The sequence below is a fragment of the Juglans microcarpa x Juglans regia genome, chromosome 3S, assembly GCF_004785595.1.
Source record: "Juglans microcarpa x Juglans regia isolate MS1-56 chromosome 3S, Jm3101_v1.0, whole genome shotgun sequence".
NCBI lineage: Eukaryota > Viridiplantae > Streptophyta > Magnoliopsida > Fagales > Juglandaceae > Juglans > Juglans microcarpa x Juglans regia.
In genome coordinates this window covers 4,337,374-4,360,493 of record NC_054599.1, presented here as the reverse complement: position 1 = coordinate 4,360,493, position 23,120 = coordinate 4,337,374, and the positions used below count along the sequence as shown (strand labels likewise).

The 23,120-nt window shown below is 34.1% G+C and overlaps 1 protein-coding gene across 2 annotated transcripts; it reads right to left on the bottom strand.

Moving 5' to 3' along the window:
• Positions 1-5,275: 5,275 nt before the first annotated feature.
• On the bottom strand, positions 5,276-17,879 carry LOC121258514 (histone-lysine N-methyltransferase ASHR1). Of its 2 annotated transcripts, none has more exons than XM_041160049.1 (14): positions 17,696-17,879; positions 17,354-17,499; positions 16,781-16,915; positions 15,389-15,443; positions 15,164-15,282; positions 14,440-14,528; positions 14,281-14,362; positions 12,544-12,648; positions 12,336-12,426; positions 12,113-12,232; positions 11,849-11,955; positions 8,042-8,165; positions 6,815-6,878; positions 5,276-5,920 (listed from the first exon to the last, which is right to left on the bottom strand). In XM_041160049.1, the coding sequence occupies exons 1-14, from the start codon at positions 17,793-17,795 to the stop codon at positions 5,758-5,760; spliced, it is 1,500 nt and encodes a 499-aa protein (XP_041015983.1). In that variant the 5' UTR covers positions 17,796-17,879; the 3' UTR covers positions 5,276-5,757. The 2 variants fall into 2 exon arrangements, with proteins under 2 accessions (XP_041015983.1, XP_041015984.1); XM_041160050.1 differs by having other exon boundaries at positions 8,096-8,165.
• Positions 17,880-23,120: the final 5,241 nt, after the last annotated feature.

The following is a 23,120-nucleotide window of genomic DNA, read 5'->3' as shown; positions in this document are numbered from 1 at the left end:
TGTTAATGATACTCATCTGACCGTTGAATTGCAAAAAGAGATTGTTGAATTGGTATTACCACAAGAGAAGGAATGGATATGGGTCCCACACATTAACACAACAAATGGACTATCTTTATTGCTCAATTAATAATGCATCCAAAGAGTTAGGATAGAGTGCCCAAGATTGTATACATTGGATGGTGATGATGTTAAATGGAATCAACTCTTCTAAAGGGTTGGCATATGTTATTTTCTATATTATTATATAAAAGCAATGTCTTTTACCACTTGTCATTGTTTTTTAAAAAATGATAATTGTAGCCGTGAGTGCTCAAGCGTTATGCAATCACTTTAAAAAAATGAATAAATACAGAACCCACATAAAAAAAAAAAAAATTTTTTAATAATGAATCTCACTTTTTTTCAAAGCGACCGCACGACGCTTGCACACTCCACAAATGCATATAGTATTACTCTTGTTTTTTCTTAGTTAAAAGCTTAATACTTGTATGCAACATTCCTGTTATTATCATATGTTAATACATTACTAAATCCAAAAGGTTAAAGTAATGAGTGTTGACTCCACTTATATTACATTAGGAGTTCTAATACTAATTACAAGTTGATGATCAGTAAACACATATCATTTGCTGTGAAATCCATTACAATTATTAAAAAAAAAAAAAAAGTCCAAATATCAATACTTTCTCATGTTAAAGCTTCCACATCAATTATATGGAAGTAAGAATAAGCATTTCTTGCATGATATTATGTCAGAGTTCTCATGTTTATGAGAAAAATAATTACCAAAAACTTCGACAAACAAATCACCACAAGTTTCCTGGATCTTTGATGATTAGAAGCTCTAATTTTGATTTAATACCTAACAAGAACATTATTAATCACTTGCTTATAATATTTCATACTTTATATGAAACTCAACCATTCCATTTTCTTTCTTTTTTCTTATACTTTCCATTCCATTCCTTCTAATTCTATTGTGGACTCTCAATTCCCAAACAAAGCCCCATTTACATAAGATGAAATACATGATACCCATATCATTTGTTCAAGTTACTCTTTTCACAATTAGGGGAATTCAATAATTTTTTACACTAAAATGTTAGTGAATTGTTGTATTATCAAAATTTATGCTGGCATAATTGGCATTGAATTACAAAACCTTTTACTCAGTGCATGGGTCAATTGGTGTTGAATTTATTGTATTCAAGTAAAGACCCTTAGCAGTTCAAACAACACTAGAACATGGAAAAGACCCTTAGCAGGTTACATTAAGGCCAATTGGGATGCAGCATTACGTGAAGATATTCATGAAATGGGTATTGGCGTTATAGTCCGGGACTGTGAAGTAGAAGTTTTGGTTACACTCCTCGCTAAAAAAAGTTTAAACCAGTGTTAGCTGAATGCTTGGCATTATTTAGAGCAATGGTATTGTGCCATGAACTTAATTTGAGCAATGTCATTTTTTAAGGTGATGCACAAAGTGTTGTGAAGGTAGTCAATAGTAAAGAAGAGAATTGGCTTTGGTTTGGGCAAGTAGTGGATAATATCAAAGAATTGCTTAAGAGAAGACAAGATTGAAAGGTAGTATGGGTACCAAGAGTAGGAAATGGTATTGCACACAAATTAGCTAAGTTTAGTTTTAATTATAGTGATGAGATTGTAATGATGGAGGAGAGTCCTGGGTTTGTCTCAGGTAGTGTCTTGTTTGACAAACTCTGTAATTGATCTGTTTTATTAATGAGAAGTTTCTTTTAAAAAAAAAGTAAAAGTTTTTTGTTTACAAATTATCTTATTGACACATTAAAAAATATTTATGTTTAGAGAACTCTTAATATTGTATTAAACCAAGGATTGGATTCTCAAACATCTCACACGGTTGCAGACTTACAAGAACAGGCAGAAGTGATGTCATGCCTAAGGGCCACTCGCAAGACTTGAGTCTCTCAAAAATGATAGCTATAATTGTGAGTGCGCAAGCACCAGACAATCATTTTGAAAAAAATAAATAAATACGGGATTCATGTATAAATAATAATTTTTTAATAGTAAACTCCATTCTTTTTCAAAGATACTGCACAGCGCTTACACACTTAACGATTGTATGTAGCATTACTCTATTACTAACTTTTTCTATGTTTTATAGTTTGCAAATTTCGAGACTCACATTTATCACCATAATATAATAGTCTAAAGACGTATCCTAAATTTGAATAATTTAATGAATAGGAGATGATCAGCATGGTTTTGATAATATTATTTATGAAATATTATCAAATATACATAGAAAATAGAAAATATTGGGTTCCGACTTTCCCATTTCCCTTTTTTCTTTGGGACATGAAACTCGAACTCCAACAGCAATTAATGGTGGGGTGGGGTACCAGAGAAGGCCAAGCTGGTGACCGTTTTGGGGTTAGGGAAGAGCACAGACATTAAGGTACTCACTAATTGCACCATAATGGTGTGCCTCTCATCGTCAAAAGCTGCTTTTATTTAGATTCCTTTTGCCTCAAAATCATGCCATACCATACCATATGCTGTAGGATAAAGCTTGTAAGTACTTTAATTACCAGAACATGAATCCAAATGCCATTTCAAAATAAAGATTTAATATACTAATTTCCATGGAATTTTTTTTTTTTTCTGGGTCTAATGTAATTGCATTTTTATTGGGAAAATGAAAATACAGACTTTATGTTCAGAAAAGAAAATCCAGAATTTATGCAACTCAATAAGTCGAAGTAAATTAAAATCTGCTAAAGTTTATGAATTTCATTGTAGAGAAAGCGAAATGCATACTTTATTCACATCACACATCAACATATGATTTGTTATTTTTGTCCTTCTTTTTAAATGCAGATATTTGAAATTATTCTTATCGTATTTATTGAACATTTTACGCTATTCAATACACATTTTCTATATCAGTGATATGTTTGATATTTTAATAGACGAACTTATAAATAAATCTTTTCTACGTCAAGTTTTATATTTCTAAGGTGTGTTGTCCAAAAGGAGTGTTTGTGGCTCTAAAACTACTCTCCCACATGTAAATAAATAGTCCAAATTCCACGTTTTCTTGACCAATAAATTGCTATATGAACCAAGAGAGCTAGAGAAGCCCACCTGCATGGAGATTGTTTAGGTTAACAATCTAATGAAAGGCATGTTCAAGGTTTCTACTATAGTTTTGGGTTTGCTGCAATATTTAGGATTTGAAGAACATTTCCAATTCCAGTCTTTGGTAAGAGAACAAGTTAAAGAGCCAAGATCCATTACATGATGCCTACCGCACAACTTCCACACTCCTAGTCTAACAAGACTTGTGTGGCTCTCATTACTCATACCCAGGGCTTTGATATGGTGGGTAGAAATTGCATGATGGTCACGACGAGGGTGTGATAGTGGTTTGCAAGCAGTAATAGATCATTAACTTTCAAGTTATCTCTAGAGATAGAATACGTTGACTCTAGTCTTTGGAGAAAGTAGTAAGATGAGTGAATACAAACAGTTTGAAGATTTGTCGATATCTGAGACTCCAGCTGTAGTGGGACATGGATAGTTAGATCTTAAAGATTTAAGGCCAAAAAGCTTATAGAGTGACATGTGTAGCATTAGAAGGCTTGAAAATGGGCGAGTGCATGAACTCCACCACCCACTTTGGGAGACACATGAGGCTTACACGCATGTTAAAATGATGTGTGGTTTATCTAACCTAAGAATTTTGTGGAGATATCGAGAAGATGATAGATCAGTCATCTTCCCTGTATCGGAAAAAACAAAAAGAAAAAGAAAAGCTTAATAAAAATGGCTTTTAAACTTTGAGAGGGGAAAAAGGAAGGGAGATGAGGGGGAAAGAGGAGCTCCTCCCCTACTCATATCAGCACAAATGAGAGATGGTTATTATTTTGTGTTCAGAGTGAGAAAGGGGAGAGGGAAAAACAAAAGTCAGAACTTGAAAGTCTCAAACTTAAATGGAAACCGTTGTTTGATATTGTTTAGGACTGCAAGTGTAAATGACATAGAGATTGACCACCGTGAGCTTGGAATGTGATGAAAAGGCCTTTATATGTGGCTATATAATGTATGAAAAGGTCTTTTTTTTTTTTTTTTTACTTCGTGATTAAGAAATTATTTTTTAATGATATTGTGATTTTTTAAAAAAGAAATATTTAAAAATATTAAAAAAAATGTATGTAAAAAAAGAGAAAAAAAAAACATATAAAATACACTAATAGGAGCTCCCAGCTGTGGCTGTAGTGTTACTCGTAATCTATTCCTGGGAAAGAGAGATGGCAATGCACATAACTCTACAAAAGAGTATATGGGGGTGTCATTTCATCGGTATTGTATAGAAGTGTATCACTCTCCAAAGATAAAGAAAGAACAATGAAAAAGGATATAAAATGGCGTCTGTTTACTCATTTGGTTAGAACGAGTTGCTCCGGTATCTTAAAAATGTCTTTCCATGTCCATAACATTTGTAATATGGCTTCGGTCTAACGTGCATAGCACTATACTACTCTACTAGGATTTTAATATATTTCATTCTCTTATCTTTTATCGCCTTGTTTGATATTAGGTAAGTAATTATAATAGTTGACAATTTATCTTGACGAATATGCGTCTCGTGTCGTGTCGTGTCAAGTTCAACCTATTTAATTAGACAATTAAGATTATTCAACTTTATTTCTTTTCAAATTTCGTGTCAATTTCATAGATCATGTTAAAAATTAACAATCTTAATAATAGCTTAGTTGCAATGAGTGTGTGCCTTGAAATTTCTGAAAATGAAAGGAATTTTAAGTAACGTGACAGGTAAAAGACTATGGTTCCTTTTCCTACAACACATGAAAATAATTGCAAGATAAATTCTCCTCATCATTCTGAAGCAAAATTTGGCAGCTTGGCCTAGCTTGGGTACTCAGTACTACTATTTATTAATTTATTATGTACAAGCAAGTTTGCGTACCAATCTACGTATTAATATTGTTGTCTTCATATTCTAAATTCAAATTAGCACTGTTTTCAATAAAATCTACTTTCTGACCAATCATATCGAATGGGTGCGCATATTAGTGTGAAGAATCGCTTACAATTATATTTTTCCTTTTATTATTACTTTTTACCTACTATTCACTACTATTTAATATTCTATCATTACTTTTTCATTACATTTTCACCACTATTTACAGAATATCTCAAAATACCTCACTACCCAAACACAACCAATCAATAATTGGAAGACTATGGAAAGAAAAAAAAAAAATAGTTAAACAAAACATTATCAAAACGCACCCCCAAGTTACCACTGCTTTTACAATATACATCATAAATTATCAACATTGACAACTCACATCCTAAACTACCAAGTTTTGGCAACTTACACCCTCGGTTAAGATCTACTGTCAAGATTGTTCCATAAGTCCTATTTTTTTGTGGCATTTCTTTATCGTCCACACAGTAAAGTATAAGCCCAAACGGTTTTCTTAGGGGTATCCATTTAACAATTTAGCACATCTGATTATTGCCAAAATTTTGAATGCTGATAAAGAGCAGGGAGATTACAGAGGAACAACACCAATGGGCGAGGTTGTGAGGGTAGTAATAAAAGATTTTTAGGAGATGAATTGTACCAGAGTGAATCCAATGTGAAAATTGTTGCGGTGACTGAATCTCGACGGAGCTATTAACCACCCCAAGCTCATGTATTTCTTAGGAATGCCTCAGGTTCGTGTAAGAAAGACCTTGTTACTCATCTTTAGATGAAAGCTTGTAAGAAGCCTCAGCACGCGCTTCCTCCAACTTCAACAAGAGGTCCTTGATGAAAGGCGTCTTTGTCCCATGAGTAATTTTCAGGATATCCACTGCCCTCGTCAGTGATTCTATCGCACTGTCCGTGTTGCCCAGAAACCTGTGATATTAAAAGTTCAAAGTAAAATGACTAAGATTCTTTATGAGGAAAAAATAGGTGGAAGGTCCTATTAGTCATAACAAGACTAGCATAACAAGAACATTTGCTGCTTCCTATCACTGGACCACTGGTAGCAGAGGTGTTCCTAATGCCTTGTTAGTCATACTCACTGAACAAGTCAAGATTCTAAATATAACGGGAGGGCCAGAGGGAGGGAGGAAGAGCAATAAAAGATATGCAGTGTGTGGAATAAATTACTTTGCAAAACTAGAGGCAGCATCAGATGCATTGCGTCAGAGCATAAACGTTATATACATCAAATAGAGTTTCTCCAGTTCAGCTTTCGGATAGTTTATAAGAGTCTGAAGTGAAAAGAAATTTGTCAAACATGTGGATATTGTGTCAACTAAAACATCACAAATATATGCAATTCCCGGAGCCACATGTCTAATTGTGAAGTCATGGAACTGAACATGCTTGCTTTGCAACCACAATGAGAAATTCTTCAACTGAGGTCCCATATAGCAACTAATGGAACCCGTAAGATTCTATTATAGTTCCAAGAAGATTCTTCAACTGAAGGTTTTCCATGGATTATACATGTCCTACACCCTAGCACCTCAACACTAAACGGAGTATACAAATACATTTCCATGACATTATATTAGAAGTACTAGCAGTTAAATATCAAGAGGTCATGCAGTTTCACTCTCATGCTTATTCCAAATGGCAATAATGTCAGCTATTTTGTGTAGTAAGTTCTGAATACTGAGAAAAAAACTCTGGATAAACAAACACAACTTTTATCTTTGTTACATAGAAGATTAGGTGTTGTGAGGAATCAATTACAGCATCTTGAAAATATACAATTAAAAGCTAGGCAAAGATTCTAACCATTCAAGCTTCCCACAGGTATAATATTGCAGTCCAAGCAAGGGATGAAATCCCGGGTAAACTCCTGCAATGAAACAGTAAGTAAATTTAGGATATCAGCAGTAACAACATAACTTATACCAAAAAAAGAAAAAGTAAGAATCAGCAGAATTTTGCGACATGAATGGGGTAGTCCAAACACACATTAAGTACTCTATTTGTTGATTTAAATAAAGACACAGAATAATTTCAAAACAGATGTAATTAGTGCTATTTATTTATTTTTCATACGTGAAAAAACAAGTGATGCAAAAGCACTGTGCTGGAGTTGACAGAAATCTTAGCAATTTAAAAAAGAAATCTAAAGAACTTCGAGGTTCTAGACTTCTATATACATTATTACAAGAGTTCAGTGTGATAAACTAATGTTTGAAGAGAGCAATCTCAAAAATTGGATTGAAACTGCCAGAGGCATGGAAGCATGATCTTGGAAGGCCTGTTCCAGTAAGAAATTAAAGCCATCAGAGAAGGCAATTAAACTCACCAGGTTGGAGTATTGTTATAAACAGGTGATAAATGATTAAGAAATCAGCCTTCCTGCGAGTATTCTCAATGTGGGTGAAATCCTTGATCAAAGCATAATTCATGTTTTTAGGGATCTATTCAGAACGTTTTTTTCACCATTAATCTTTATGAAAATTTCAGGTAACTTTTATAGAGATCATGAAATCTGAGAAGTATTCTACGTGTCTAGAGTTTCTTCCATTTGGTAGGTGTATATAAAAAATCTTCATCAATGTCTCCAAAACTTCTGGACCTCTGGAGCACATCAAACACTTCTCTTTTATTCCATATTGCTATCTCATCTCATGGTAGGTGAACAAATATCAACACATGCATCAAACCTTCTCCATCTACAAATTTCTGTTTCCAAGTAATTCCAGACTTCTTTGTCTTAAAAAATGCTTTGCTATTTCTGCAGCACTTCTGCTACATGCATTTCTTGAATTCAAACACACTTCCATGATGAATTACGAAATAAGGTGATCTCTTGTATACTTCATGTGTACTAGGACTAATAAAAAAAAAAATGTGTACTAGGGTTTCACCCTTTTTTAGTCATTATTAAAATCTTACCTTACTAGTAAAAAATTATATGAAACAAGGACTAATATATGATGGATGTCATGCAGAATATTTCAGTTCTAAACCCTGAAGCTCCAACTCAAACTAAAATATTCAGAATACCAGAAGAGCTTAAATATGTCTCCCCTGGCAAATCCAAATAGAAATATGATGTACTTTGATACACTGGAATGGTCAATCTGCAGTATGCCAGAGCTTCTCTCCAATCTTGCTGCTCCATCAAAATCTGAAAAATGTAAGATTTAGTTTCATTACAGGGAGTTTAGCGGTCCCATGAAAACAGATTCACTATGGTTTAATTGCCAGTTAGAGGCGCTATGATAAACCAGTCTAAACTAGGTCCCTACTCTTATTTATTTTATTTTTTGTTTCAATCCAAATGGACTTCACCCAATGATTGGAGAAGATTAAGGGTGTAAGATTGACTTAGGCCATGTTTTGTTTATGCAATAGGCACCCAAGCCCAAGGATAGAAGCTCAACACTTAGCCAAGTTTCGGCCCCATAGGAATTTAGGGTTTTGGAAGCCCAAAATAGGGTTTGGGAATGAGTGAGAGGTGTCAATATTGGTCTGAATACCTCTTCCATTAGGTTTCTTTCATTATTTATAGGAAAGAGTTACAACTTGCTAGATATTTCTTCTACTGATTTCTCTGTGACACGTTAAGTCTATTTATAGTTAGCCTAATTCTCTGCTATACAATCTAAATATAGAAAGACCTAAATATAGAAAGACCTAAATTATATACATATCAAGAGGCACCCCTTTGGACAAGAAGGCTCTTGAGTTTCTCTGAGCTATAATTATTAGGCTCCTAGGGAAAGGGAGTGTCATCTTTTCTAAGAAGCATCCGCCACTTGTCTCTCATGCATTGAAGCCCTAAAGCTTCTAGAAGAAGCCAAGTAATGGAGGAGAGTCATACAGTTTCAGCTCACCTAGGGCACATGCCAACTCCACCTTCCACCATGCCACTTGGCCATCATGCAACCTCACTCTACGAATTCATTGTCTGGACTTAAAAGTGGATAAAGGGAAGAAGAGAAGTGGATTTCAGAAATCCAAGCGACACACACGCCACCCACACTATGTTTTGCCACATGGCATTCCTGCATAAGAACCTTAGAATCTCTAGAAGATGGAATCATGAGGAAGTGCAAGAGACACATGGGGAATTTCGGATTTGGGATTAGGATTCCGAAAATCTTAGTGAATTTGGACACTTGACAAGCATGCAAAGAAGGACACAAAGCCTCTAGAAGATCTCTAGGGTTTCGGCCATGTGATCTAAACGCCACTCACAAAATAGCTTCTAGAAGGATCTTTGATGAAAGAGACAAGGAGGATTTCGGGAATGGTAAGTGCCACATGCCCACTTCATGCCATTTGGCAACCATGCATTGCTCAACCTTAGGTTCATTGCATCTAGACACAAAAAGAGTTGGAAGAAGGTTTTAGGGTTTCGGCTAGGATAAGATATCGCCACTTATCAAACAAAAAAGAAGAAGAAATCGCCACTTGTCATCCATGCAAGAGGTGTCTCTTAACATTTCCAAAAGAAGCAATGACGAGGGAAGAAGAAGAGGAGATTTTCAGACAAAACAAGATGCAAGACACCACATGGCGCCCATGCACATGAGTGGGATTTGAATGAGGTATATAAGGAGGGCATTAATGGACCTGCGCCCTTACCCCCACCGAAGGCACACCAAGAGTCATTTGCTTCATTTCAGATTTTTCCCTCTCCTCTCCTCTCTATCTCGCCTACCTTAGAAGAAAACCCATACACTATTTTCCTTCCAACCAAACACTATTTTTGTACAAGCAAGGATTGGAGATTCAAGAATACCTTGTGGGAAAGGATTGCACGGTAAGAACTCTCAAGTTTCTATCACATTTCCTTCTCATGAATACACACACTCTTGCAAGGGGTTTGAGTTGAAGAGGTTCGGCCTAAGAGAGTGAAGAATGTGTGATTTGACCTTGTAGTGTAGTCCCGCGGTACAAATGAAGTATTTGGTTCGACTACAAGAAGGCAACCATGCTTAACTTCGATTGGTATGGTTTGTCTAGGGTTCCTTTTCCAAAGAACCCGAGATTTATGGCAAGATGGGAAAAAGAGAGTGGAGATGTTCGGCCATTAGGGTTTTGTCGGGTGAAACCACCCTTATCATGCACTCACACCACACACTTGTGTTCTTCAAACCGTGTGGATATAAGTTATAAAAGTCACAAGAGGAGCTGTAGTCGATTAGGGTTAAGAGCATAAAACCCAAGTACACGCCACCCATGTTTGGTTTAATGTTTGTATCCAAAGTCTAATGGTTTGAAAACATATGCTTTCAGCTTACTTGATCGTTGGCATTTTCTTTACGTTGGGATATCCTGATGTAATTGCTCAAACAAACTCTGCATTTTGGTTGTTCAAATTGGTACCATACTTTAATTGCTCAAACTTTACTTAGAAATATTCCGATATAAAGAAAATGCCAACGATCAAGCAAACTGAAAGCGTATGTTTTCAAACCATTAGAGTGAGGTTGAGGGAATCCGTAGAGTGAGGTTGCATGATGGCCAAGTGGCATGGTGGAAGGTGGAGTTAGCGTGTGCCCTAGGTGAGCCGAAACCCTATGACTCTCCTCCATCACTTGGCCTCTTCTAGAAGCTTTAGGGCTTCAATGCATGAGGGACAAGTGGCGGATGCTTCTTAGAAAAGATGACACTCCCTTTCCCTACAAGCCTAATAATTATAGCTTAGGGAAGATGATCTCTATATGCATTATGTGGTGTTTGTGGCAGGAGCGCAATGACCAAACGTTTGAAGACAAGGAGAGATCGCTGGAGGAGCTTAAAGATTTATTTTTTAGAACACTATGTACATGTGCATTTGCTGTTGATTTCAATGGCATGGACCTACATGATTTTCTTCTCTATAATGCACATACCTAGCCTAGGGGCTGCTTTTTGTATTCTCTTTTAGAACTCTGTACATGGCTTTGCCTATTCTTTGATCAATATAATTTGTTTACTTATCAAACAATAATAATAATTATAGCTTAGGGAAACTCAAGAGCCTTCTTGTCCAAAGGGGTGCCTCTCACTCATTCCCAAACCCTAGTTTGGGCTTCCAAAACCCTAAATTCCTATGGGGCCAAAACTTGGCTAAATGTTGAGCTTCTATCCTTGGGCGTGGGTGCCTACTGCATAAATATAACATGGCCTAAGTCAATCTTACACCCTTAATTTCTCCAATCATCGGCTCAAGTCCATTTGGATAAAAACAAAAAATAAAATAAATAAGAGGAAGGACCTAGTTTAGACCGGGTTATCATGGTGAGGTGCAAGTCCATGCTTTGGAACTTAATGCATTACCAAGTAAGAAGTGTGGCCAAAATTTAGAAGTCATAAGTGACAAGAAAATAATCCAAAAAGAAAAAAGCAAGCTTCAGTACTATAGTGCAGGGAACATACTAATCTCTGTTCCTAGATTTTTTTTCTTTTTTGTAAAACTCTGTTGCTAGAAAAATGAGTAAAAAATTACTTGCAATACTTTGTAAGGCAGGCAGAGTACCATATAGATTCAACTCAATGGGATGCAGCTCAAACCTTTATTTATACTTCAATCCAGTAAGCTGCCACCAAATTTAGGGAAAACGCCTCTTAGTTCTAGTTTTAATTCTTCACTAAAACACTCTCTGTCTAATTGCCAGTTTACCCAAGCATAAAAGAAAGTTTCGGCCGATAAAGAAATCATTATTTGTACCTAAAAGACACAAACACGATCTGGTCTCACATAAATTTGAACAAAACACCAGCACAACTTAACCAAGTAAACATGTGCCAGTAACATTGAGCTCCATATAGCTCAAAATAAGAGAAGAATTAAAAGTCAAGGAAAAATTTAAAGACTACCTTTAAAAGCTTTTCACGAGTTTGCATCAAACTGATTGAGAAAGGATGGCACAATTTCCTTTGGAGAGTCTCAATCTTCTGATACATACAAAAAGTCTCCTGATGATCTAAACTCAGTCATAGACAAACTCTTGCTCAATAAAAGACAGAACAATTTAAATTGTGATAGTGGAGAGGAAATTGAAGAAGATTAATTGCAGAATTATATTATCAAATTGCCTCTGGAAAATGCTAAGTCCCAGTGCAAACAACTGAGAAGGATACTGCCAGCCGATGAAGACATAAGAACTGTGTCTAACATTGATTTTACTTCACTTGCAATCTTTCTTATCTCTTCCTTGTCCCTAACAACTCCACAATGTTGGCATATAAATTCTTTTCCATCTGCATATCCAAATAGCAAAAGACCCAAAATAGGAACTTTGGCCAACAAGCTGAACTTTTCTTTTATAATAATCTGATTCATTGATTGCAGAAAATCGCATACCAGAACTGCGGAGCAGGAAACCATTGCATTGATCATCCTTGCACCGATAACCTTCTAGAATTGCACTTTCCTGGATATCATCAGACTCACCCTTCAATACAAAATTAGCTCAATTAACCAGCAGTAGATCTGGTTTTCCAATATAAAGTAAAATGCTGTAAGTTCAGAAATAAAAAGAAAATCCTACGAACAAAATGTTAGCAGGTACCGCTTTTATGCAGCGGGGACATGTACAGGTAAAAAGGTACTGTTCTGTCAAAGCCTTCTGACGAGTCATTGTGCTTCCAGCAGTTTCAATGTAACTAATCAACACCTTACAAAATAGAACCATAACAAACATATTTCACTTGACATGAAGCAAAAGGTTATGAGATAACTTCATACCATCCAAAGCAATTGAATTAACATCAAAGACTTATAGACACCATCATGAAGGCTTATGAGAGAGTAAGACACAAAAGTAAAAAAGGTCAACAAAATGGCATGAGTGGGTTTTGTGGATGAAGTTATTAAGCATATGAGCATTTTTATGGGTAATGCCTCAGAAAGTAGTTGAATTGCACTTCAGTTGGAAAGTTCTCCTTGTAAGGCAAAGAAATAGTTCTATATGGAAAGTAAGCCCTCCTTTGTCTAACATAGACCATATGGATAAAGATGTACTACTGTACATTTTATGGATTGAGTTATTAGTTCTTAAACAAAAATCGTTACTTGTGTAGTTGTCATATGAGTTATCTTCAGGTTGTGCCAATGTTCTATCCCTCTATATATACTTTCTTTCCAAAGGATTCTCCATTTACTGTTTGTATGCATCTATTTCCTATTTTTCTAATAAAATTTATTACTAATAAAAAAAAATTGGTTTTCTCATTAAGTGCAGTTTTAAAATTATCCTTACAACTAATTATATGTTACATCAGAAAAAGATATGGAAAACTGTTCCTGCATAACAAATTACTTTGCAAGTAACACAAATGTATTTTTTTTTTTTTTCCCACTCAAAGGCTTCTCCCTTTCTCCTTCACAAATTGATGACAAACTGTTCCTGCATAACAAGTTACTTTGTAAGGAACACAAATGTATTTTTTTGTTTCACTCAAAGCACGCTTCTCCCTTTCTCCTGTTCAAATTCACTCTATAGTATGCCATATAGTTCTAAATATAATTTGTCGTGGTTCATTCACTGCTATTTTCACTACTTCACAACATCTTCCTGATATTAATTTGATATGGAGAGTTAATTTCTATGCATTAAATGGATTCTTGAATCCAAGATTGCCACCATGGTGCCAGGACCAATTTACACCAGAACTACCTCTTGGTGTTCTTTCAGATTCATCTTTAAGTGAAAGTATGGTTCTTCAAAAAAATAATTATGGATATAAGTATTTACACATACATTTGTGCGTGCACGCGTGCAGGCTACTGGAGAAAGCTTACAGCAGATCAAAGTAAAAGGTCACAAAAAAATTAGTCAGTACTTAGATTCAATCGAGCAGTGTATCTATAAAAAACCAGGAACATTATAGAACACAAAAATTGAAAGGAAACTAAATCTTGGCTCAAGCTCGTGTCAACTATGAGTATGGACCTTTTTGGAGATTGAATAGTTATAAATGGATAACAAACAACACCTAGGTTTATTACCCCTATAATCTAAAGTATCTCTTAACATGTCTAATGCTTTTCTTGATAAACAACGTAACTCTTACTAATAATAATAAAATGTACTATCAAAGTACACAGTATACATCAGATACACCAAGCCAGAAAAAGTCAAGAGGCTGAGAAAATTATGAAAGTAAAAACTAGAGAAACAGAATTAGGCAGTTATCCAGTAGAAGAGTGTATTAAAAGAAAGATTTGAGTCCTCCATGTCAAATATTGAACAAAATTTTTATTTAGCTAAACATAAAGACCAAGAACTTTTATAGAGCATATATACCTCAGCTCCTTGGGGTATATGTTGTACAGCACGTACAACAGCCAACCTTCCTTCAAACACTAAAACAGAATTGGGCAAGCAGCTACAGTACCATAACCATTAGCAGACTGACAGAAAGCTGATGAAAGTCAGAACATATCAATGCACGAAAGTAGTTACCTATGGTTAATAATGGAAATGACAGGGTACAATCCGGTCCCCAAGGGTCTTAGTTCACCATCACAAATTGTATGTGCATTGCATGCAAACTGTATTGAATGAGAAGTATCAGAAATAAAAATTATATTGTACCAGAAAATCAGTCTTCCCCATGGAGATGAATGTTATTCAGAAATCTTGTCGCAGTGGGATATGTAAAAACTGGGACCCCCATGATAAATATTTGGAAATAACAACAGATAGTGCAATTTGCAGAAGACTCATTACAAAAGTTTTCTAGTAATGAATTAAAACAATCCATGTTATTCGCATGAGTGAATGGACTAGGTACCCATCAAGCTCACAGCACACTAGGATACTTCCATTATGCTTTCAGAACTCTCAACTTTTCCATAACAATTAACATTCCCCTCTCTTCTTCTTCTTCTTCTTCCTCTTCTTCCTTTTTTTTTTTTTTTTTTTTTTTTTTTTTTTTTTTTTTTTTTTTTTTTTTTTTTTTTGCCTCTTTGGCAGTTGATAAAGCAAGGTTCAAATAATACGGTAGCCATCAGAATGTAGCTTTAAGAAAGAAGTCCAAGGGACTACCAAATACTTACTTAAAAGGGGGAAATGGTATGAAAGACATGAGGGGGCACGAAATTGTTAAACTTCAACTGCAAAATAATTATTAAGATATGAACTCAAATTATTTATACCGTTAAAAAAAACTATTTATTTAGAAGACCTTGGAAAAGTTTTCAGCTATCTGCTTCATGTTGATCTCAGGCCACTGAAGTATCAAGTTGACAAGGTTAGCCATCTGAGCATACAGCACCAACTGCTTCTCATCAATGTCAGAAATGTCTTCAGAAAAATGGAAGTTAAATGAAACAATTTGGGGAAATATAACAATTGAAATAACCCATAAATGGAGCACACTAAAAGCAAAGAGTAGAATAGGGTAGGATACGAGACACCAGTGCCTCCACCAAGTTGTAATTGTTTGTAGCAGTAGTAGGGATAACCTAGCAGCAAAACAAATTATACAGTTTATGGCTCGAGTTATTAAGTATTCGGCATTCAGCTTCTTAGTAGGCAAAAACTCAATTCAAAAGGACTAACCAGGAGATGATATTCAAATGTGCTGAAGAAGTTTGATAAAAAGAATTAACAACCAAGTCTTTTGGAATTCCAGAAACCAGTGTTATTCACCTTCTACAATTTTTATAATATTAGTTGACAGCACCACAAGCAAAGTACAGAGAGATTTATCGAGAAAACGGAGTACCCAACCCTTCTAGATCTCCTTTTAATCCATCATGAAGAAGAACATCCCCATCTCTAACACAAAAATAAGTAAAAAGCTATTTCAAAGTCTTGCCAACCATTAGAATAGATTGGAGGTTTTTTTAGAAGTGGATTGGGGTTAATTATATGTTAGACACTAATGGTTTGATCATTTTAGTTAGCCAAAATGCGGTTTATAAAATCCATTAGCTCCAACCATCACCCCCATTACTCTCCTAGTCTCATTGATCTTCCCCAAATTTCTAGGCAACCTACCCTAATCTGCCACCCATTACCACCATTCTTCCCCAAATTGCCACCTTTCACCACATAGAAAACATTGTCTTCATTCTTCACGGTATCTTCAAACCCACCATCTTCGATTCAAAACTCCAATCACCACAGCTCTTCAAATACTAAAACCATCAAACCTAAGCCTAAGACTTCCACAGTCTTTCTCATTCAAGACGAAAATTACAAACCAGAGTACAACACCCATATCATCAAAACCAGAGGCCATTCATTAACCACAAATTTTTAGCCACCATCTTTATCATAATTAAAGCCCCAACAACCATCCCCCTTTAAACCATCTTTATCACCCAAGAAAGGTGAGTAGTATCACAAGATAAGACAGAGTAAATGAGAAGTAGAGAGAGACAATGAAGGTGAAATATGAATACTGAAACTTTATTTTTTTTGGGTGGGGATGGATGGAAACTGGGGGGAAATGATGGAGGATTCCGGCCAACATTGTTTAAATGTTGGCAGGTAAAATACAATTTTTATAACAACGGGTTAGCAGCTTGAACTTGACCCAATCTCAAGGTTTTATCTAAACAAGCCTAGCCCATTTTAGACTCCAACCATCTATAAGATCTTAGCTTCAATGATCACTGAATGCAAACCAGAAAGGCGGTGACCTCCTGTAAGATATTTTGGCTTCAACGATCACTTACAAAAATTAGTCTTCGCTTTAAGTTGTTAGCTTGTACAGAAACATGACGTCTAATAACTATCCACCCAATTAATAATAACATTGAAGTTGAAAATAAAAAGAATACTAATTTCTTACCTTCTCACTTTCCAGTTTTCTCCGAAGGTAGAGTTTCAGCATCAGACGTATGGAAGGCGTGACAGATTTTCTTTTGTCCATGTCAAGCCTTGACAGAGCTTGGCATTCAAGACGATGCAACTTCCAGTCCAACTTCTGAAAATCGCAACGCATAAAGCCAATGAATGGACAGGAAGTATATACGTTTAATCCAATTACTTATATTTTCTAAATGCTGAACTCGCTCTATATTTGCTTTCAGAGAATATATGAATCATGTTAATGGAATAAAGCTCTCCAATTTTTAACTATTTTATCTTCATTTTTGGATCTTAACAAATTGTTACTCGTACCGAGCACAAAGATAGGTGAACCCAATGAAATTTGGAGAATTTAAATTTAAAAAGAAAATTAAAAAAAAAAAAAAAAAAGACACAGAGTATCCAATTACCATTTCTTTATGAAGTTTAAAATTTCTCCATTGGCTATCTTCACGGATTAAACCAAGCTATCCGATTATAAAGATGACAGGAGAAAACAACAACATTTGACTGGACATGAAGCTGCACGGTATATCCACATTATTACAAATACCTGGCATGTGCTACCACAGTACCATACAACATGACAAGCTGAGCACTTCCTAAGGTTACTTGATGTGAAGCATCCATCACATCTCCGGTCACCTGAGGACTTGTTTGGAACGCAGACGTAAGGCTCTTGGCTTATAATTACTTCCCCTGAAATATTAAAGCCGAACTTAGTTTAGTTAAGGTAGTATATACCAAACATTTGTTGCGTCCTCACTGTTTTATTAAAAAGAACACTCAATTTAGTACGTCTCCGAACTCGGGAGCTTCGCTTTTATGCGGCCGAAGGAAGCTACAAATCGTCTAAGATAGAGATAAAGAAACTTTGGGGGAGGGAGAGAGAGACCTGGATAGAAATCTCTGGTTGTTAAAAAGCACCGCCCTTTCTCTGGGAGAGTAGAAACGATTAGATCCCGTTCTTTAAGCGCACTCTGCAACTCCTCCATGCTTGCGCCCTCGCATTCTCTTGGACAAGAATGCGTCACTTTTCTGTTCTCTCTCTCTCCCTCTCTCTCGCCAAACGGCAAAGACTAGAAGGGCATTATTTGCAAGGATTTTCACATTTTTATAAAACAAATAACTAATTTTTTTTACTTTTGTAAATTTAATACCTGAATTTTAAAATATTCATAATTAATATTTTTGTCGATCTATCTTAAAATCATCACATTAAATTAAGAACAATACTATATACCAGCTACTATTTATCCTACTCTTGATAATTTTTTTTTCATAAAATATAAGATGTGAGATATAAATAGTGACTGATGAGAAGAATTATTCTTAAATTAATATAACATATGTCAATTTTTTATTGGCTAGCGTTTATATTGATACCTCCCCTGAATTAAAAAAAGACATTCAGCATTTTTTAAAAGTTAAACTTAATTGCAAATTTTTTAAAGTTTGACTATAAAATTTGTGAGTGAGTAACTAAATACTAGGTTTATAAAATTGCGAAAATCCAAATATTAATTTTAAAATTAATTCAAATTACAATAATAAGGAGACATTTAACAATTCATTTTACCATAAATCAACATAACACTATTAATTAGTTCATAAAAATTGTTTAGAAAGGAGTTATAAATTTTTTTTATATCTATATTATTACTCAATGAATTATGCATCTTCTTGTATCAGGTTTATTAACTATTTATTTTTCATTTTAATTCATAGATAGTAGATAGGGGGAGGACCCACATTTTCTAGATTTTACTGGTTTTACAATCCGAAATGTGGAAGTTTAGTCAGCCCATTAAATTACTAATGGGCTCAGGCCCGAAAAAGAGAAAATCATAAAAGAGAGAGAGAAGAGGCCCAAAGAACAAGTATAGCTCTCTCTCTCTTCTTGTTTAGGCTAGAAAATGACATGAAATAATAATAATATACTGAGGATTTTAAGCAATTGTGTGACCTCCATCGTCGTTAGAGCACTCTTAATGGTTTATGTATCTTATCTTTTAAAATACATTATCAAAATTTATTTTTTTTATTTTATATATTAATTTTTATAATATATCATACATCAGTTTATCTATTTTTTCTTTATATTATATTATTTAATAATTTGTTGGAAAAAAAGTATAAAGAGAGAAACTATTGTGAGAGATAAAATACATGAAAAGACAATAAATAAATAAAATATTTTTACATTTGTGAACAGTTCACTCTACATTTAGCTAAACACTGTAGTAAAATGTAAAATACATTTGAAAATAAAAGATCTGCTGGAGATAATTTCAAGCTACTTTTCTTCAAATTTTATATAAAAATGAGTTTTATAAAATTCATTGTGAGTGCTCTTAGAAACTTGCGATTCATATGCTTATAAATCAGCCCATCAAATTCTTTGCGGGCACCAGGCCCAGAATAGACAAACTCATAAAAATAAAGGGCATAGGCCCAACAGATAAAAAAAGGTTTAATATATATATATAGAAGGATTTAGCATAATAATTATTTTACAAAAATGTCTTCCATTTAAAAATTAAAACTTGTCTATGAAAGAGTTGACTTGTTTAGAAAGTGAGATGAACTTATCTCATCTCATATCAAAATTTCTCATAATTTTCTTCACAAATATTATTTAAATACAAACACTTTTCAATTTCAGATTTTCAACTTTTTCATCAAACAATTACTTAATCATTATAATTTTTCTAAAATTCAAACAAATATAAAAAAAATAATAATATTTTTTCAAATTTCAAAACAAAAATAATATTATTTATCAAAAAAATTATATTAAAAATTTATATTTTAATAATATTTTAACTTTATAATATTTTTATTTAACTTTCTTCTCTTTCATTTCTCAAAATCAATAAAATATCTTAACTAAAACTATTTTGCTACTATTCAAAAATCATTTTACTATTATTCACAAAATTTTTATCTCATCCTACTTCCAAAACAAGCCCTTAGATGTTATAGCTATTAGGTTAGAAAAATGATTAGATGCTCCAAGAGTACCAATGGCATAGTATCTTCATTCTATTATAGCACGTCATGCAATTAAAATTATTTAATAAATATAAATGATGTGCTCTACACACTGACGAAAGAATAAAATAATTCTAGGTGTTATAGGTTAAGAAAATGATTACATATGCCCAGGTATGAATGGCGTGGTATCATCATCTTATTACAACGCGTGTAACCATCAATCTTTATTAATCGATTCGTGTTTAGTAAGCATCTTGTTAGATTATATTTGTGTTTCAAGATGCACTCAGATATATGCTTAAATTTGGTAGTATTGAGTGTGATTGATGAACCCCCACATGATTTATGACCTACATGTCATAAATATATGTTGAGGCCAGGTTTTCATTGTGTTGCAGACAGGACTTATGTTGTTTTTTGTCACTGTTGAGTGACTTGAACCGTGCAAGACGAGGATTCCTTCTTTCTATGGACTGGGGATAAAGATTCCTTTGTCGCAACCTCACAATCATTGTGGGTGTTTTGGGAACTAGTTGGGGACCCAACACACAAGGCCCATGTCTTATGCTTCCTTGCTCCTGTGTCTCTGTGAATTGTGTGATTTGGTGGGGGAGTGAAAGCGACTCCCCCATCCCCCACATGCACAACATTCTATGTGGTGCAAAAGGTCCATGATTGGAACATTGTCTCTGTTGCAATTTTTTATTTTTTATTTTTATAAGAAATTGATTTCATTTCATCTATAAAAAAAGTTATAGCTGTGACTAGTAATACAGAGAAAACTCTAAACACAAGTCAAACTATACATCTATTGTACGCCTTCTCGTATACAAATTTCTTTACGATAGATATTGTTTCAACTTCTAAAAACTCTCATAAGAGAGTATCACTCTCTGTAAAAAAAAAAAAAAAAAAAAGATAAAAAAGATAATGCAAGTTGGATTTACATGGATTCTATTAGAATAATTTTCTACTAAATGTTTTACCACTTGAAAAATATAGGCAATGTCGGGTATAAAATCAACAATTAAGAATAAGTATGAGGTAAGACCAAGAATCAAGCTTATAGATAAAGTTAATATGAGATAAGACCAAGAAGAGATAATACAAGTTAACTCGTATATATACAATGAAAGGGTTTTATAAGATAAATATGACTCAATTATTCCAACGAAGAAAAAAAAATCTATAAAATAAGAAAATCTCTTCCTATTTGGAAGGTCTCCATTACGTACAATGACTCTAAAAATCTCCTCTCCTCAAAAGGATGTTATATTCTTCAACTTTCTAAATTCTCAATTTCCTCTATTGTATTGGGAGATCAGTGAGACAATGAAAGATTGTAAAATCACTCATCATAGTAGATTTCACACTAAATGATTTGTAGATGTATACTTTTTATGCTGAATCATATAAATCTGTGTCTCTTTTTATTTATATTTTATGTATTTATTTATTAGGAAAATGCTAATATGCCACCTGAGTTTACCCCCTCATTTTGACCGCTCATATATTTAAAAAAAATTAATTTTTTTACTTAATGATTAAGAAAATATTTTTTAATGTATTGATATATTTTTTTAATTTTTAAAAATATTTAAATATATTAAAAAATATATAAAAAAAAAAAAGTGATTTTGTGTTAGCGACACGCCCAGCCGTCAAAGCTGGGCGGCACGCTAGCATGACTCTTATTATTTAATATCTATTCTTATGGATAAACCTGCAAGCATCGTATCGACATCTAACTTGCCATTGTGGGCTTATCGACTACATCATCGAGGATGAACCACCTCTATGATCTTAGGGATGACTATTTCCTTCTATTTCGGCCTGTTGTGCAAACTTATATTTTAACATGTAAAATTTATTATATTTAATGTTGGAGTTTATATTGACTACATACAATATTTAATATTGCGAAGTTATATCTATCTCATTCCAAAAGTGGCAGTCTCTATCACTGATAGATTTATATTGAATGATCGAGGCCAGTGGAATGAGAGTTTTTTTTTTTTTTTTTTTTTTTAATTTTTTGACTTAAAACATTTTTTATAATTCGGAATTATATATAGAGAAACACGTCAACATAACAAGTGGACCCAACAACTACAATAAGTAATAAAATATATAAACCAATACCAGAATATTCATCGACAATGGGTTTAATTTATTTTATGTATTTTTCCGGAGGGTGGGTGGTTTAGGGGGCGGAACTTCCTCAAACTTTCTTCACCCTTTTCTTTCCTTTGAACGAACCAAACATCATGAAAGAATATACCATGCATTAATCTTGTTAGACCGTGTAATCAACGTGCACAAACATGTAAAATTAGGACCATCTAATGTCTTCTAATGACCAAAAATTCAGAACATTTTTTTTCTTTTTTTGTAGTTTCAAATTCTAAAACGTAAAATGTGAGAGTGATAGGTAAAGATTAATATCATGCTTATCGTCTATAATTTTCAAACTTAAACACTTTCTATAATTTAAAAATATAAATACTCAATGAACCCACCACATTATATTTAATTAATGGGTGAAATGTAAAGTCATAGTTTAAATTTAGAACCTTTGTTATGATATATGTCAATCCAAATCCAATGTGTCCTCAATCATTGTTGCATTTCTCCAATATGTTAAGAATATCTTTTTTCGAAATGTTCTTTCATTCCAAACGGATTGGGGTGGGGAATTCCGACCACTTCGGAATATTTTTAAAAAATATGGCATCATCCATAGGGTCACTTGTCCCTACCAATGTTTTAAATTTCATACCGTATCGGCCAGTACGGCCGAAATTTTTCGTTTCGGCCGTCCGGCCGGTACAGGTACTATACTTGTTCCATACCGGCAAAAATACCGGCCATACCAGTCGGTACCAGTCGTTTCGGCCTAAATTTCGGCCGGTACCAGCCGATATTGAGCCTGTGTTTTTTTTTTTTTTTCGTTTTTTCAAACTACAAGCTTATTTTTTAACCCCCAATTCAGACTAGACTATTTATAATTTTTATATATATGTATTTATATATAATTTATTTATATATAGACTATTATTTTGGAATATAATTTTTATATATATTTATATATATAATTTATTCATATATCGACTATCCCGAAACGTTATACCGAAACGCTATCCCGAAACGGTACCGGTACCGAAATATTTCGTTCCAGTGTCTTGACCGGTACAGCGTCCGGTATAGTATTCAAAACAGTGGTCCCTACTCCCATCAACAAAATGGAAGTGTTGAGAGGCATCACCGCCATATTGTAGAAACGGGCATTTCTCTTCTCTCCCATACATCCATGCCCCAAAAAT

Bases quoted from the DNA above. Each gene is read 5' to 3' on its own strand.
- LOC121258514 (XM_041160049.1), bottom strand. From the start codon at position 17,795: ATGGAGGAGTTGCAGAGTGCGCTTAAAGAACGGGATCTAATCGTTTCT. The intron at 8,166-11,848 runs GTAGTCTTTAAA...TACATTTTTCAG, and splicing joins CTCGTGAAAAGCTTTTAAAG to ATTTTGATGGAGCAGCAAGA. The intron at 6,879-8,041 runs GTATTCTGAATA...GTTTCATTGCAG, and splicing joins GACATATTTAAGCTCTTCTG to GAGTTTACCCGGGATTTCAT.